The sequence below is a fragment of the Oncorhynchus masou genome, chromosome 27, assembly GCF_036934945.1.
Source record: "Oncorhynchus masou masou isolate Uvic2021 chromosome 27, UVic_Omas_1.1, whole genome shotgun sequence".
NCBI classification, from domain to species: Eukaryota; Metazoa; Chordata; class Actinopteri; order Salmoniformes; family Salmonidae; genus Oncorhynchus; species Oncorhynchus masou.
The window spans coordinates 63,084,916-63,103,992 of NC_088238.1; the positions used below are offsets into that span (position 1 = coordinate 63,084,916).

Consider the following 19,077-nt stretch of genomic DNA (forward strand, 5'->3'; position numbering starts at 1 on the left):
ACTCCATCACTCTCCTTCTTGGTCAAATTGCCCAAACACAGCCTGGAGGTGTGTTGGGTCATTGTCCTGTTGTAAAACAAATGATATTCCCACTAAACTCAAACCAGATGGGATGGCGTATCGCTGCAGAATGCTGTAGTAGCCATGCTAGTTAAGTGTGCCTTGAATTCTATATCAATCACTGACAGTGTCACCAGCAAAGCACCCCCACACCATCACACCTCCTCCTCCATGCTTCATGGTGGGAACCACACATGCAGAGTTCATCCATTCACCTATTTTACGTCTCGTAACGACATGGCGGTTGGAATGAAAAAAACAAACACATTTGGACTCATCAGACCAAAGGACAGATTTCCACCAATCTAATGTCCATGGCTCATGTTACTTGGCCCAAGCAAGTCTCTTCTTCTTATTGGTGTCCTTTAGTAGTGGTTTCTCTGCAGCAATTCGACCATGAAGGTCTGATTCAAGCAGTCTCCTCTGAACAGTTGATGTTGAGATGTGTCTGTTACTTGAACTCTGTGAAACATTTATTTGGGATGAAATTTCTGAGGCTGGTAACTCTAATGAACTTATCCTCTGCAGCAGAGGTAACTCTGGGTCTTCCTTTCCTCTGGTGGTCCTCATGAGAGCCAGTTAACTCTAATGAACTTATCCTCTGCAGCAGAGGTAACTCTGGGTTTTCCTTTCCTCTGGTGGTCCTCATGAGAGCCAGTTAACTCTAATGAACTTATCCTCTGCAGCAGAGGTAACTCTGGGTCTTCCTTTCCTGTGGCGGTCCTCATGAGAGCCAGTTTCATCATAGCACTTGATGGTTTTGCGACTGCACTTGAAAAAAACATTATTGAAATTTTCCATATTGACTGACCTTCATAATGGACTGTCGTTTCTCTTTGCTTATTTATGCTGTTCTTGCCATAATATGGACTTGGTCTTTTACCAAATAGGGCTATCTTCTGTATACCACACCTACCTTGTCACAAAACAACTGATTGGCTCAAACGCATTAAGATGAAAATAAATTCCACAAATTCACTTTTAAGAAGGCACACCTGTTAATTGAAATACATTCCAGGTGACTACCTCATGAAGCTGGTTGAGAGAATGCCAAGAGTGTGCATCATCAAGGCAAAGGGTGGTTTCTTTGAAGAATCGCAAATATAAAATATATTTTGATTTGTTTAACACTTTTTTTGGTTACTTGATGATTCCATATTTGTTATTTCATAGTTTTAATGTCTTCACTATTATTCTACAATGTAGAAAATAGTCAAAATAAAGAAAAACCCTTTAATGAGAAGGTGTCCTAAAACCTTTGACCGGTAGTGTATATATACATGGTAGTGTACTGTATGCAGATGCTGCTCCAGTCGGCTATGATGATGTACATATACTGTATATGATCTACAGTGCCTTGCGAAAGTATGCACTGAAAGTAAAGGGGCTGAATAATTTTGCACGCCCAATTTTTCAGTTTTTGATTTGTTAAAAAAGTTTGAAATATCCAATAAATGTCGTTCCACTTCATGATTGTGTCCCACTTGTTGTTGATTCTTCACAAAAAAATACAGTTTTATATCTTTATGTTTGAAGCCTGAAATGTGGCAAAAGGTCGCAAAGTTCAAGGGGACCGAATACTTTCGCAAGGCACTGTATATATATATATTGTAACGACCCTGGGTTTATAAGCTCGGACATCGACTCTGCCACACGAGCTTTTGCGGCACAGTCGATAGGGTGCCGGACCTCGGGCTCGAAGGTTGAGGGTTCGAGACCTGCTCCCTGCTGTTTCATTACAATATATATATATATATATATAAAACTGTACCTGAATGCGGCTGTTGCCCCAGTCGGCTACGATGATGTTCCCGTTCACGTCGACGGCCACGCCTGTAGGAGCATTAAACTGACCGTTGCCCTCTCCATTAGTTCCAAACTTCAGCAGCAGCTCTCCCTCTGGGGTGAATACCTGGAACGGAGGGAGGGAGGCCTTTTCTATTGAACCACGTCTTTTTCATTCTACCGGGTTAATTAAGATCAGGACTTTTTTGTTGTATTGGTTTAAACGAAGGTCAAGACATTTTCATTCTACTGGGTTAACGACGGTCAGGACGGGGTCATTATACTGGGTTAACGACGGTCAGGACGGGTTCATTCTACTGGGTTAACGACGGTCAGGACGGGTCATTCTACTGGGTTAACGATGGTCAGGACTTGTTCATTCTACTGGGTTAACGACGGTCAGGACGGGTCATTCTACTGGGTTAACGACGGTCAGGACGGGTCATTCTACTGGGTTAACGACGGTCAGGATGGGTCATTCTACTGGGTTAAAGACGGTCAGGACGGGTCATTCTACTGGGTTAACGACGGTCAGGACGGGTCATTCTACTGGGTTAACGATGGTCAGGACGGGTCATTCTACTGGGTTAACGATGGTCAGGACGGGTTCATTAGGTTAACGACGGTCAGGACGTGTTCATTAGGTTAACGACGGTCAGGACGGGTCATTCTACTGGGTTAACGACGGTCAGGACGGGGTCATTAGGTTAACGACGGTCAGGACGTGTTCATTAGGTTAACGACGGTCAGGACGGGTCATTCTACTGGGTTAACGACGGTTAGGACGGGTCATTCTACTGGGTTAACGACGGTCAGGACGGGTCATTCTACTGGGTTAACGCGGTCAGGACGGGTCATTCTACTGGGTTAACGGCGGTCAGGACGGGTCATTCTACTGGGTTAACGCGGTCAGGACAGGTCATTCTACTGGGTTAACGACGGTCAGGACGGGTCATTCTACTGGGTTAACGACGGTCAGGACGGGTCATTAGGTTAACGGCGGTCAGGGCGGGTCATTCTACTGGGTTAACGACGGTCAGGACGGGTTCATTCTACTGGGTTAACGACGGTCAGGACGGGTTCATTAGGTTAACGGCGGTCAGGACGGGTCATTCTACTGGGTTAACGGCGGTCAGGACGGGTCATTCTACTGGGTTAACGACGGTCAGGGACGGGTTCATTAGGTTAACGCGGTCAGGACGGGTCATTCTACTGGGTTAACGCGGTCAGGACGGGTCATTCTACTGGGTTAACGGCGGTCAGGACGGGTCATTCTACTGGGTTAACGACGGTCAGGACGGGTCATTCTACTGGGTTAACGGCGGTCAGGGCGGGTCATTCTACTGGGTTAACGGCGGTCAGGATGGGTCATTCTACTGGGTTAACGACGGTCAGGGACGGGTTCATTCTACTGGGTTAATGACGGTCAGGACGGGTCATTCTACTGGGTTAACGGCGGTCAGGATGGGTCATTCTACTGGGTTAACGACGGTCAGGACGGGTCATTCTACTGGGTTAACGGACGGTCAGGACGGGTCATTCTACTGGGTTAACGACGGTCAGGACGGGTTCATTAGGTTAACGACGGTCAGGGACGGGTCATTCTACTGGGTTAACGACGGTCAGGGACGGGTCATTCTACTGGGTTAACGACGGTCAGGACGGGTCCATTAGGTTAACGACGGTCAGGACGGGTCATTCTACTGGGTTAACGACGGTCAGGACGGGTCATTCTACTGGGTTAACGGCGGTCAGGACGGGTTCATTAGGTTAACGCGGTCAGGACGGGTCATTCTACTGGGTTAACGACGGTCAGGACGGGTCATTCTACTGGGTTAACGATGGTCAGGACGGGTCATTCTACTGAGTTAACGACGGTCAGGACAGGTCATTCTACTGGGTTAACGATGGTCAGGACGGGTCATTCTACTGGGTTAACGCGGTCAGGGACGGGTCATTCTACTGGGTTAACGATGGTCAGGACGGGTCATTCTACTGAGTTAACGACGGTCAGGACGGGTTCATTCTACTGGGTTAACGACGGTCAGGGACGGGTCATTCTACTGGGTTAACGACGGTCAGGGACGGGTCATTCTACTGGGTTAACGACGGTCAGGACGGGTCATTCTACTGGGTTAATGACGGTCAGGACTTGTTCATTCTACTGGGTTAACGACGGTCAGGACGGGTCATTCTACTGGGTTAACGACGGTCAGGACGGGTCATTCTACTGGGTTAATGACGGTCAGGACTTGTTCATTCTACTGGGTTAACGACGGTCAGGACGGGTCATTCTACTGGGTTAACGACGGTCAGGACGGGTCATTCTACTGGGTTAACGACGGTCAGGATGGGTCATTCTACTGGGTTAACGACGGTCAGGACGGGTCATTCTACTGGGTTAACGACGGTCAGGACGGGTCATTCTACTGGGTTAACGACGGTCAGGACGGGTCATTCTACTGGGTTAACGACGGTCAGGACGGGGTCATTCTACTGGGTTAACGACGGTCAGGACGGGTCATTCTACTGGGTTAACGACGGTCAGGACGGGTCATTCTACTGGGTTAACGACGGTCAGGACGGGTTCATTAGGTTAACGACGGTCAGGACGGGTCATTCTACTGGGTTAACGACGGTCAGGACGGGTCATTCTACTGGGTTAACGACGGTCAGGACGGGGTCATTAGGTTAACGATGGTCAGGACGGGTCATTAGGTTAACGACGGTCAGGACGGGTCATTCTACTGGGTTAACGACGGTCAGGACGGGTTCATTAGGTTAACGACGGTCAGGACGGGTCATTCTACTGGGTTAACGACGGTCAGGACGGGTCATTCTACTGGGTTAACGACGGTCAGGACGGGGTCATTAGGTTAACGATGGTCAGGACGGGTCATTAGGTTAACGACGGTCAGGACGGGTCATTCTACTGGGTTAACGACGGTCAGGACGGGGTCATTAGGTTAACGACGGTCAGGACGGGTCATTCTACTGGGTTAACGACTGTCAGGACGGGTTCATTAGGTTAACGATGGTCAGGACGGGTCATTCTACTGGGTTAACGACGGTCAGGACGGGGTCATTCTACTGGGTTAACGACGGTCAGGACGGGTCATTCTACTGGGTTAACGACGGTCAGGATGGGTCATTCTACTGGGTTAACGACGGTCAGGACGGGTCATTCTACTGGGTTAACGACGGTCAGGACGGGTCATTCTACTGGGTTAATGACGGTCAGGACGGGTTCATTAGGTTAACGACGGTCAGGACGGGTCATTCTACTGGGTTAACGACGGTCAGGACGGGTCATTCTACTGGGTTAACGACGGTCAGGACGGGTTCATTCTACTGGGTTAACGACGGTCAGGACGGGTCATTAGGTTAACGACGGTCAGGACGGGGTCATTCTACTGGGTTAACGACGGTCAGGACGGGTCATTCTACTGGGTTAACGACGGTCAGGACGGGTCATTCTACTGGGTTAACGACGGTCAGGACGGGTCATTCTACTGGGTTAACGACGGTCAGGACGGGGTCATTAGGTTAACGACGGTCAGGACGGGTCATTCTACTGGGTTAATGACGGTCAGGACGGGTCATTCTACTGGGTTAACGACGGTCAGGACGGGTCATTCTACTGGGTTAATGACGGTCAGGACGGGTTCATTAGGTTAACGACGGTCAGGACGGGTCATTCTACTGGGTTATGACGGTCAGGACGGGTCATTCTACTGGGTTAACGACGGTCAGGACGGGGTCATTCTACTGGGTTAACGACGGTCAGGACGGGTCATTCTACTGGGTTAACGACGGTCAGGACGGGTCATTCTACTGGGTTAACGACGGTCAGGACGGGTCATTCTACTGGGTTAACGACGGTCAGGACGGGTCATTCTACTGGGTTAACAACAGTCAGGACGGGTCATTCTACTGGGTTAACGACGGTCAGGACGGGTTCATTCTACTGGGTTAACGACGGTCAGGACGGGTCATTAGGTTAACGACGGTCAGGACGGGGTCATTCTACTGGGTTAACGACGGTCAGGACGGGTCATTCTACTGGGTTAACGACGGTCAGGACGGGTCATTCTACTGGGTTAACGACGGTCAGGACGGGTCATTCTACTGGGTTAACGACGGTCAGGACGGGGTCATTAGGTTAACGACGGTCAGGACGGGTCATTCTACTGGGTTAACGACGGTCAGGACGGGTCATTCTACTGGGTTAACGACGGTCAGGACGGGTTCATTCTACTGGGTTAACGACGGTCAGGACGGGTCATTCTACTGAGTTAACGACGGTCAGGACGGGTCATTCTACTGGGTTAACGACGGTCAGGACGGGTCATTCTACTGGGTTAACGACGGTCAGGACGGGTTCATTAGGTTAACGACGGTCAGGACGGGTCATTCTACTGGGTTAACGACGGTCAGGACGGGTCATTCTACTGGGTTAACGACGGTCAGGATGGGTCATTCTACTGGGTTAACGACGGTCAGGACGGGTCATTCTACTGGGTTAACGACGGTCAGGATGGGTCATTCTACTGGGTTAACGACGGTCAGGACGGGTCATTCTACTGGGTTAACGACGGTCAGGACGGGTCATTCTACTGGGTTAACGACGGTCAGGACGGGTTCATTAGGTTAACGACGGTCAGGACGGGTCATTCTACCGGGTTAACGACGGTCAGGACGGGTCATTCTACTGGGTTAACGACGGTCAGGACGGGTCATTCTACTGGGTTAACGACGGTCAGGACGGGTTCATTAGGTTAACGACGGTCAGGACGGGTTCATTAGGTTAACGACGGTCAGGACGGGTCATTCTACTGGGTTAACGACGGTCAGGACGGGTTCATTCTACTGGGTTAACGACGGTCAGGATGGGTCATTCTACTGGGTTAACGACGGTCAGGACGGGTCATTCTACTGGGTTAACGACGGTCAGGACGGGTCATTCTACTGGGTTAACGACGGTCAGGACGGGTCATTCTACTGGGTTAACGACGGTCAGGACGGGTCATTCTACTGGGTTAACGACGGTCAGGACGGGTCATTCTACTGGGTTAACGACGGTCAGGACGGGTCATTCTACTGGGTTAACGACGGTCAGGACGGGTCATTCTACTGGGTTAACGACGGTCAGGACGGGTCATTCTACTGGGTTAACGACGGTCAGGACGGGTTCATTCTACTGGGTTAACGACGGTCAGGACGGGTCATTCTACTGGGTTAACGACGGTCAGGACGGGTCATTCTACTGGGTTAACGACGGTCAGGGACGGGTCATTCTACTGGGTTAACGACGGTCAGGACGGGTCATTCTACTGGGTTAACGACGGTCAGGACGGGTTCATTAGGTTAACGACGGTCAGGACGGGTCATTCTACTGGGTTAACGACGGTCAGGATGGGTTCATTCTACTGGGTTAACGACGGTCAGGACGGGTTCATTCTACTGGGTTAACGACGGTCAGGACGGGTCATTCTACTGGGTTAACGACGGTCAGGACGGGTCATTCTACTGGGTTAACGACGGTCAGGACGTGTTCATTCTACTGGGTTAACGACGGTCAGGATGGGTTCATTCTACTGGGTTAACGACGGTCAGGACGGGTCATTCTACTGGGTTAACGACGGTCAGGACGTGTTCATTCTACTGGGTTAACGATGGTCAGGACTTGTTCATTCTACTGGGTTAACGACGGTCAGGACGGGTCATTCTACTGGGTTAACGATGGTCAGGGACGGGTCATTAGGTTAACGATGGTCAGGACGGGTTCATTAGGTTAACGACGGTCAGGACGGGGTCATTCTACTGGGTTAACGACGGTCAGGACGGGTCATTCTACTGGGTTAACGACGGTCAGGACGGGTCATTCTACTGGGTTAACGACGGTCAGGACGGGTCATTCTACTGGGTTAACGACGGTCAGGACGGGTCATTCTACTGGGTTAACGACGGTCAGGACGGGTCATTCTACTGGGTTAACGACGGTCAGGACGTGTTCATTAGGTTAACGACGGTCAGGACGGGTCATTCTACTGGGTTAACGATGGTCAGGACGGGTCATTCTACTGGGTTAACGACGGTCAGGACTTGTTCATTCTACTGGGTTAACGACGGTCAGGATGGGTCATTCTACTGGGTTAACGACGGTCAGGACGGGTTCATTAGGTTAACGACGGTCAGGATGGGTCATTCTACTGGGTTAACGACGGTCAGGACGGGTCATTCTACTGGGTTAACGACGGTCAGGGACGGGTTCATTCTACTGGGTTAACGACGGTCAGGACGGGGTCATTAGGTTAACGACGGTCAGGACGGGTTCATTAGGTTAACGACGGTCAGGACGGGTCATTCTACTGGGTTAACGATGGTCAGGGACGGGTTCATTAGGTTAACGATGGTCAGGACGGGTCATTAGGTTAACGACGGTCAGGACGGGTCATTCTACTGGGTTAACGACGGTCAGGATGGGTCATTCTACTGGGTTAACGACGGTCAGGACGGGTCATTCTACTGGGTTAACGACGGTCAGGATGGGTCATTCTACTGGGTTAACGACGGTCAGGACGGGTTCATTCTACTGGGTTAACGACGGTCAGGACGGTTCATTCTACTGGGTTAACGACGGTCAGGACGGGTTCATTCTACTGGGTTAACGACGATCAGGACGGGTCATTCTACTGTGTTAACGACGGTCAGGACGTGTTCATTCTACTGGGTTAACGACGGTCAGGACGGGTCATTCTACTGGGTTAACGACGGTCAGGACGGGTCATTCTACTGGGTTAACGACGGTCAGGACGGGTCATTCTACTGGGTTAACGACGGTCAGGACGGGTCATTCTACTGGGTTAACGACGGTCAGGGACGGGTCATTCTACTGGGTTAACGACGGTCAGGGACGGGTCATTCTACTGGGTTAACGACGGTCAGGGACGGGTCATTCTACTGGGTTAATGACGGTCAGGACGGGTCATTCTACTGGGTTAATGACGGTCAGGACGGGTCATTCTACTGGGTTAACGACGGTCAGGACGGGTCATTCTACGGGGTTAACGACGGTCAGGACGGGTTCATTCTACTGGGTTAACGACGGTCAGGACGTGTTCATTCTACTGGGTTAACGACGGTCAGGACGGGTTCATTAGGTTAACGACGGTCAGGACGGGTTCATTCTACTGGGTTAACGACGGTCAGGACGGGTCATTCTACTGGGTTAACGACGGTCAGGACGGGTTCATTCTACTGGGTTAACGACGGTCAGGACGGGTCATTCTACTGGGTTAACGACGGTCAGGACGGGTCATTCTACTGGGTTAACGACGGTCAGGACGGGTCATTCTACTGGGTTAACGACGGTCAGGACGGGTTCATTCTACTGGGTTAACGACGGTCAGGACGGGTCATTCTACTGGGTTAACGGCGGTCAGGATGGGTCATTCTACTGGGTTAACGGCGGTCAGGATGGGTCATTCTACTGGGTTAACGACGGTCAGGACGGGTCATTCTACTGGGTTAACGGCGGTCAGGACGGGTCATTCTACTGGGTTAACGACGGTCAGGACGGGTCATTCTACTGGGTTAACGACGGTCAGGACGGGTTCATTCTACTGGGTTAACGACGGTCAGGACGGGTCATTCTACTGGGTTAACGACGGTCAGGGACGGGTCATTCTACTGGGTTAACGACGGTCAGGACGGGTTCATTCTACTGGGTTAACGACGGTCAGGACGGGTCATTCTACTGGGTTAACGACGGTCAGGATGGTTCATTCTACTGGGTTAATGACGGTCAGGACGGGTCATTCTACTGGGTTAACGATGGTCAGGACGGGTTCATTAGGTTAACGACGGTCAGGACGGGGTCATTAGGTTAACGACGGTCAGGACGGGTTCATTCTACTGGGTTAACGACGGTCAGGATGGGTCATTCTACTGGGTTAACGATGGTCAGGACGGGTTCATTAGGTTAACGACGGTCAGGACGGGTCATTCTACTGGGTTAACGACGGTCAGGACGTGTTCATTCTACTGGGTTAACGACGGTCAGGACGGGTCATTCTACTGGGTTAACGACGGTCAGGGACGGGTCATTCTACTGGGTTAACGGCGGTCAGGATGGGTCATTCTACTGGGTTAACGATGGTCAGGACGGGTTCATTAGGTTAACGACGGTCAGGACGGGTCATTCTACTGGGTTAACGACGGTCAGGACGTGTTCATTCTACTGGGTTAACGACGGTCAGGACGGGTCATTCTACTGGGTTAACGACGGTCAGGACGTGTTCATTCTACTGGGTTAACGACAGTCAGGACGGGTTCATTCTACTGGGTTAACGACGGTCAGGACGGGTTCATTCTACTGGGTTAACGACGGTCAGGACGGTTCATTCTACTGGGTTAATGACGGTCAGGACGGGTTCATTAGGTTAACGACGGTCAGGACGGGTCATTAGGTTAACGGCGGTCAGGACGGGTCATTCTACTGGGTTAACGATAGTCAGGACGGGTCATTCTACTGGGTTAACGACGGTCAGGACGGGTTCATTCTACTGGGTTAACGACGGTCAGGACGGTTCATTCTACTGGGTTAACGACGGTCAGGACTTGTTCATTCTACTGGGTTAACGACGGTCAGGACTTGTTCATTCTACTGGGTTAACGACGGTCAGGGACGGGTTCATTCTACTGGGTTAATGACGGTCAGGATGGGTCATTCTACTGGGTTAACGACGGTCAGGACGGGTCATTAGGTTAACGACGGTCAGGACGGGGTCATTCTACTGGGTTAACGACGGTCAGGACGGGTCATTAGGTTAACGACGGTCAGGACGGGGTCATTCTACTGGGTTAACGACGGTCAGGACGGGTCATTCTACTGGGTTAACGACGGTCAGGACTTGTTCATTCTACTGGGTTAACGACGGTCAGGATGGGTCATTCTACTGGGTTAACGACGGTCAGGACGGGTCATTCTACTGGGTTAACGACGGTCAGGACGGGTCATTCTACTGGGTTAACGACGGTCAGGACGGGTTCATTAGGTTAACGACGGTCAGGACGGGTTCATTAGGTTAACGCGGTCAGGACGGGTCATTCTACTGGGTTAACGACGGTCAGGACGGGTTCATTCTACTGGGTTAACGACGGTCAGGATGGGTCATTCTACTGGGTTAACGACGGTCAGGACGGGTCATTCTACTGGGTTAACGACGGTCAGGACGGGTCATTCTACTGGGTTAACGACGGTCAGGACGGGTCATTCTACTGGGTTAACGACGGTCAGGACGGGTCATTCTACTGGGTTAACGACGGTCAGGACGGGTCATTCTACTGGGTTAACGACGGTCAGGACGGGTCATTCTACTGGGTTAACGACGGTCAGGACGGGTCATTCTACTGGGTTAACGGCGGTCAGGACGGGTCATTCTACTGGGTTAACGACGGTCAGGACGGGTTCATTCTACTGGGTTAACGACGGTCAGGGACGGGTCATTCTACTGGGTTAACGACGGTCAGGACGGGTCATTCTACTGGGTTAACGACGGTCAGGGACGGGTCATTCTACTGGGTTAACGACGGTCAGGACGGGTCATTCTACTGGGTTAACGACGGTCAGGACGGGTTCATTAGGTTAACGACGGTCAGGACGGGTCATTCTACTGGGTTAACGACGGTCAGGATGGGTTCATTCTACTGGGTTAACGACGGTCAGGACGGGTTCATTCTACTGGGTTAACGACGGTCAGGACGGGTCATTCTACTGGGTTAACGACGGTCAGGACGGGTCATTCTACTGGGTTAACGACGGTCAGGACGTGTTCATTCTACTGGGTTAACGACGGTCAGGATGGGTTCATTCTACTGGGTTAACGACGGTCAGGACGGGTCATTCTACTGGGTTAACGACGGTCAGGACGTGTTCATTCTACTGGGTTAACGATGGTCAGGACTTGTTCATTCTACTGGGTTAACGACGGTCAGGACGGGTCATTCTACTGGGTTAACGATGGTCAGGACGGGTCATTAGGTTAACGATGGTCAGGACGGGTTCATTAGGTTAACGACGGTCAGGACGGGGTCATTCTACTGGGTTAACGACGGTCAGGACGGGTCATTCTACTGGGTTAACGACGGTCAGGACGGGTCATTCTACTGGGTTAACGACGGTCAGGACGGGTCATTCTACTGGGTTAACGACGGTCAGGACGGGTCATTCTACTGGGTTAACGACGGTCAGGACGGGTCATTCTACTGGGTTAACGACGGTCAGGACGTGTTCATTAGGTTAACGACGGTCAGGACGGGTCATTCTACTGGGTTAACGATGGTCAGGACGGGTCATTCTACTGGGTTAACGACGGTCAGGACTTGTTCATTCTACTGGGTTAACGACGGTCAGGATGGGTCATTCTACTGGGTTAACGACGGTCAGGACGGGTTCATTAGGTTAACGACGGTCAGGATGGGTCATTCTACTGGGTTAACGACGGTCAGGACGGGTCATTCTACTGGGTTAACGACGGTCAGGACGGGTTCATTCTACTGGGTTAACGACGGTCAGGACGGGGTCATTAGGTTAACGACGGTCAGGACGGGTTCATTAGGTTAACGACGGTCAGGACGGGTCATTCTACTGGGTTAACGATGGTCAGGACGGGTTCATTAGGTTAACGATGGTCAGGACGGGTCATTAGGTTAACGACGGTCAGGACGGGTCATTCTACTGGGTTAACGACGGTCAGGATGGGTCATTCTACTGGGTTAACGACGGTCAGGACGGGTCATTCTACTGGGTTAACGACGGTCAGGATGGGTCATTCTACTGGGTTAACGACGGTCAGGACGGGTTCATTCTACTGGGTTAACGACGGTCAGGACGGTTCATTCTACTGGGTTAACGACGGTCAGGACGGGTTCATTCTACTGGGTTAACGACGATCAGGACGGGTCATTCTACTGTGTTAACGACGGTCAGGACGTGTTCATTCTACTGGGTTAACGGCGGTCAGGACGGGTCATTCTACTGGGTTAACGACGGTCAGGACGGGTCATTCTACTGGGTTAACGACGGTCAGGACGGGTCATTCTACTGGGTTAACGACGGTCAGGACGGGTCATTCTACTGGGTTAACGACGGTCAGGACGGGTCATTCTACTGGGTTAACGACGGTCAGGACGGGTCATTCTACTGGGTTAACGACGGTCAGGACGGGTCATTCTACTGGGTTAATGACGGTCAGGACGGGTCATTCTACTGGGTTAATGACGGTCAGGACGGGTCATTCTACTGGGTTAACGACGGTCAGGACGGGTCATTCTACTGGGTTAACGACGGTCAGGACGGGTTCATTCTACTGGGTTAACGACGGTCAGGACGTGTTCATTCTACTGGGTTAACGACGGTCAGGACGGGTTCATTAGGTTAACGACGGTCAGGACGGGTTCATTCTACTGGGTTAACGACGGTCAGGACGGGTCATTCTACTGGGTTAACGACGGTCAGGACGGGTTCATTCTACTGGGTTAACGACGGTCAGGACGGGTCATTCTACTGGGTTAACGACGGTCAGGACGGGTCATTCTACTGGGTTAACGACGGTCAGGACGGGTCATTCTACTGGGTTAACGACGGTCAGGACGGGTTCATTCTACTGGGTTAACGACGGTCAGGACGGGTCATTCTACTGGGTTAACGACGGTCAGGATGGGTCATTCTACTGGGTTAACGACGGTCAGGATGGGTCATTCTACTGGGTTAACGACGGTCAGGACGGGTCATTCTACTGGGTTAACGACGGTCAGGACGGGTCATTCTACTGGGTTAACGACGGTCAGGACGGGTCATTCTACTGGGTTAACGACGGTCAGGACGGGTTCATTCTACTGGGTTAACGACGGTCAGGACGGGTCATTCTACTGGGTTAACGACGGTCAGGACGGGTCATTCTACTGGGTTAACGACGGTCAGGACGGGTTCATTCTACTGGGTTAACGACGGTCAGGACGGGTCATTCTACTGGGTTAACGACGGTCAGGATGGTTCATTCTACTGGGTTAATGACGGTCAGGACGGGTCATTCTACTGGGTTAACGATGGTCAGGACGGGTTCATTAGGTTAACGACGGTCAGGACGGGGTCATTAGGTTAACGACGGTCAGGACGGGTTCATTCTACTGGGTTAACGACGGTCAGGATGGGTCATTCTACTGGGTTAACGATGGTCAGGACGGGTTCATTAGGTTAACGACGGTCAGGACGGGTCATTCTACTGGGTTAACGACGGTCAGGACGTGTTCATTCTACTGGGTTAACGACGGTCAGGACGGGTCATTCTACTGGGTTAACGACGGTCAGGACGGGTCATTCTACTGGGTTAACGACGGTCAGGATGGGTCATTCTACTGGGTTAACGATGGTCAGGACGGGTTCATTAGGTTAACGACGGTCAGGACGGGTCATTCTACTGGGTTAACGACGGTCAGGACGTGTTCATTCTACTGGGTTAACGACGGTCAGGACGGGTCATTCTACTGGGTTAACGACGGTCAGGACGTGTTCATTCTACTGGGTTAACGACAGTCAGGACGGGTTCATTCTACTGGGTTAACGACGGTCAGGACGGGTTCATTCTACTGGGTTAACGACGGTCAGGACGGTTCATTCTACTGGGTTAATGACGGTCAGGACGGGTTCATTAGGTTAACGACGGTCAGGACGGGTCATTAGGTTAACGACGGTCAGGACGGGTCATTCTACTGGGTTAACGATAGTCAGGACGGGTCATTCTACTGGGTTAACGACGGTCAGGACGGGTTCATTCTACTGGGTTAACGACGGTCAGGACGGTTCATTCTACTGGGTTAACGACGGTCAGGACTTGTTCATTCTACTGGGTTAACGACGGTCAGGACTTGTTCATTCTACTGGGTTAACGACGGTCAGGACGGGTTCATTCTACTGGGTTAATGACGGTCAGGATGGGTCATTCTACTGGGTTAACGACGGTCAGGACGGGTCATTAGGTTAACGACGGTCAGGACGGGGTCATTCTACTGGGTTAACGACGGTCAGGACGGGTCATTAGGTTAACGACGGTCAGGACGGGGTCATTCTACTGGGTTAACGACGGTCAGGACGGGTCATTCTACTGGGTTAACGACGGTCAGGACTTGTTCATTCTACTGGGTTAACGACGGTCAGGATGGGTCATTCTACTGGGTTAACGACGGTCAGGACGGGTCATTCTACTGGGTTAACGACGGTCAGGACTTGTTCATTCTACTGGGTTAACGACGGTCAGGACGGGTTCATTAGGTTAACGACGGTCAGGACGGGTCATTAGGTTAACGACGGTCAGGACGGGGTCATTCTACTGGGTTAACGACGGTCAGGACGGGTTCATTAGGTTAACGACGGTCAGGACGGGTTCATTCTACTGGGTTAACGACGGTCAGGATGGGTTCATTCTACTGGGTTAATGACGGTCAAGACGGGTTCATTCTACTGGGTTAACGACGGTCAGGACGGGTCATTCTACTGGGTTAATGACGGTCAGGACGGGTTCATTCTACTGGGTTAACGACGGTCAGGACGGGTCATTCTACTGGGTTAACGACGGTCAGGACGGGTCATTAGGTTAACGACGGTCAGGACGGGTCATTAGGTTAACGACGGTCAGGACGGGTCATTAGGTTAACGACGGTCAGGACGGGTCATTCTACTGGGTTAATGACGGTCAGGACGGGTTCATTCTACTGGGTTAATGACGGTCAGGACGGGTCATTCTACTGGGTTAACGACGGTCAGGACGGGTTCATTAGGTTAACGACGGTCAGGACGGGTCATTCTACTGGGTTAACGACGGTCAGGACGGGTCATTCTACTGGGTTAACGACGGTCAGGACGGGTCCATTAGGTTAACGACGGTCAGGACGGGTCATTCTACTGGGTTAACGACGGTCAGGACGGGTCATTCTACTGGGTTAACGACGGTCAGGACGGGTTCATTAGGTTAACGACGGTCAGGACGGGTCATTCTACTGGGTTAATGACGGTCAGGACGGGTCATTCTACTGGGTTAACGACGGTCAGGACGGGTCATTCTACTGGGTTAACGACGGTCAGGACGGGTTCATTAGGTTAACGACGGTCAGGACGGGGTCATTCTACTGGGTTAACGACGGTCAGGACGGGTCATTCTACTGGGTTAACGACGGTCAGGACGGGTCATTCTACTGGGTTAACGACGGTCAGGACGGGTCATTCTACTGGGTTAACGACGGTCAGGACGGGTTCATTCTACTGGGTTAACGACGGTCAGGACGGGGTCATTAGGTTAACGACGGTCAGGACGGGTCATTCTACTGGGTTAACGACGGTCAGGACGGGTTCATTCTACTGGGTTAACGACGGTCAGGACGGGTCATTCTACTGGGTTAACGACGGTCAGGACGGGTCATTAGGTTAACGACGGTCAGGACGGGTCATTCTACTGGGTTAACGACGGTCAGGACGGGTTCATTCTACTGGGTTAACGACGGTCAGGACGGGTTCATTAGGTTAACGACGGTCAGGACGGGTCATTCTACTGGGTTAACGACGGTCAGGACGGGTCATTCTACTGGGTTAACGACGGTCAGGACGGGTTCATTCTACTGGGTTAACGACGGTCAGGACGGGTCATTCTACTGGGTTAACGACGGTCAGGACGGGTCATTCTACTGGGTTAACGATGGTCAGGACGGGTCATTCTACTGAGTTAACGACGGTCAGGACGGGTTCATTCTACTGGGTTAACGACGGTCAGGACGGGTCATTCTACTGGGTTAACGACGGTCAGGACGGGTCATTCTACTGGGTTAACGACGGTCAGGACGGGTCATTCTACTGGGTTAATGACGGTCAGGAATTGTTCATTCTACTGGGTTAACGACGGTCAGGACGGGTCATTCTACTGGGTTAACGACGGTCAGGACGGGTCATTCTACTGGGTTAATGACGGTCAGGACTTGTTCATTCTACTGGGTTAACGACGGTCAGGACGGGTCATTCTACTGGGTTAACGACGGTCAGGACGGGTCATTCTACTGGGTTAACGACGGTCAGGATGGGTCATTCTACTGGGTTAACGACGGTCAGGACGGGTCATTCTACTGGGTTAACGACGGTCAGGACGGGTCATTAGGTTAACGACGGTCAGGACGTGTTCATTAGGTTAACGACGGTCAGGACGGGTCATTCTACTGGGTTAACGACGGTCAGGACGGGTCATTAGGTTAACGACGGTCAGGACGGGTCATTAGGTTAACGACGGTCAGGACGGGTCATTAGGTTAACGACGGTCAGGACGGGTCATTCTACTGGGTTAACGACGGTCAGGACTTGTTCATTCTACTGGGTTAACGACGGTCAGGACGGGTCATTCTACTGGGTTAACGACGGTCAGGACGGGTTCATTAGGTTAACGACGGTCAGGACGGGTCATTCTACTGGGTTAACGACGGTCAGGACGGGTTCATTCTACTGGGTTAACGACGGTCAGGACGGGTTCATTAGGTTAACGACGGTCAGGACGGGTCATTCTACTGGGTTAACGACGGTCAGGACGGGTCATTCTACTGGGTTAACGACGGTCAGGACGGGTCATTCTACTGGGTTAACGACGGTCAGGACGGGTCATTAGGTTAACGACGGTCAGGACGGGTCCATTAGGTTAACGACGGTCAGGACGGGTCATTCTACTGGGTTAACGACGGTCAGGACGTGTTCATTAGGTTAACGACGGTCAGGACGGGTCATTCTACTGGGTTAACGACGGTCAGGACGGGTTCATTCTACTGGGTTAACGACGGTCAGGACGGGTTCATTAGGTTAACGACGGTCAGGACGGGTCATTCTACTGGGTTAACGACGGTCAGGACGGGGTCATTCTACTGGGTTAACGACGGTCAGGACGGGTTCATTCTACTGGGTTAACGACGGTCAGGACGGGTTCATTAGGTTAACGACGGTCAGGACGGGTCATTCTACTGGGTTAACGACGGTCAGGACGGTTCATTAGGTTAACGACGGTCAGGACGGGTCATTCTACTGGGTTAACGACGGTCAGGACGGGTTCATTAGGTTAACGACGGTCAGGACGGGTCATTCTACTGGGTTAACGACGGTCAGGACGGGTCATTCTACTGGGTTAACGACGGTCAGGACGGGTCATTAGGTTAACGACGGTCAGGACGGGTCATTAGGTTAACGACGGTCAGGACGGGTCCATTAGGTTAACGACGGTCAGGACGGGTCATTCTACTGGGTTAACGACGGTCAGGACGGGTCCATTAGGTTAACGACGGTCAGGACGGGTCATTCTACTGGGTTAACGACGGTCAGGACGGGTCATTCTACTGGGTTAACGACGGTCAGGACGGGTCATTCTACTGGGTTAACGACGGTCAGGACGGGGTCATTAGGTTAACGACGGTCAGGACGGGTCATTAGGTTAACGACGGTCAGGACGGGGTCATTCTACTGGGTTAACGACGGTCAGGACGGGTCATTCTACTGGGTTAACGACGGTCAGGACGGGTCATTCTACTGGGTTAACGATGGTCAGGACGGGTCATTAGGTTAACGACGGTCAGGACGGGTTCATTCTACTGGGTTAACGACGGTCAGGACGGGTCCATTAGGTTAACGACGGTCAGGACGGGTCATTCTACTGGGTTAACGACGGTCAGGACGGGTCATTAGGTTAATGACGGTCAGGACGGGGTCATTCTACTGGGTTAACGACGGTCAGGACGGGTCATTCTACTGGGTTAACGACGGTCAGGACGGGGTCATTAGGTTAACGACGGTCAGGACGGGGTCATTCTACTGGGTTAACGACGGTCAGGACGGGGTCATTAGGTTAACGACGGTCAGGACGGGTCATTCTACTGGGTTAACGACGGTCAGGACGGGTCATTCTACTGGGTTAACGATGGTCAGGACGGGTCATTCTACTGGGTTAACGACGGTCAGGACGGGTCATTAGGTTAACGACGGTCAGGACGGGGTCATTAGGTTAACGACGGTCAGGACGGGTCATTCTACTGGGTTAACGACGGTCAGGACGTGTTCATTAGGTTAACGACGGTCAGGACGGGTCATTCTACTGGGTTAACGACGGTCAGGACGGGTCATTCTACTGGGTTAACGACGGTCAGGACGTGTTCATT

The 19,077-nt window shown here is 51.9% G+C and overlaps 1 protein-coding gene across 1 annotated transcript in view; it reads right to left on the bottom strand.

Annotated features, from left to right (window-relative positions):
• Positions 1 to 19,077, bottom strand: part of trim2b (tripartite motif containing 2b) — a 46,035-nt gene that overhangs the window by 6,431 nt on the left and 20,527 nt on the right. Inside the window, exon 13 of the mRNA XM_064940857.1 lies at positions 1,832 to 1,972. Within this exon, the coding sequence (XP_064796929.1) occupies positions 1,832 to 1,972 (141 nt within the window). The remainder of the gene's footprint in view (positions 1 to 1,831; positions 1,973 to 19,077) is intronic.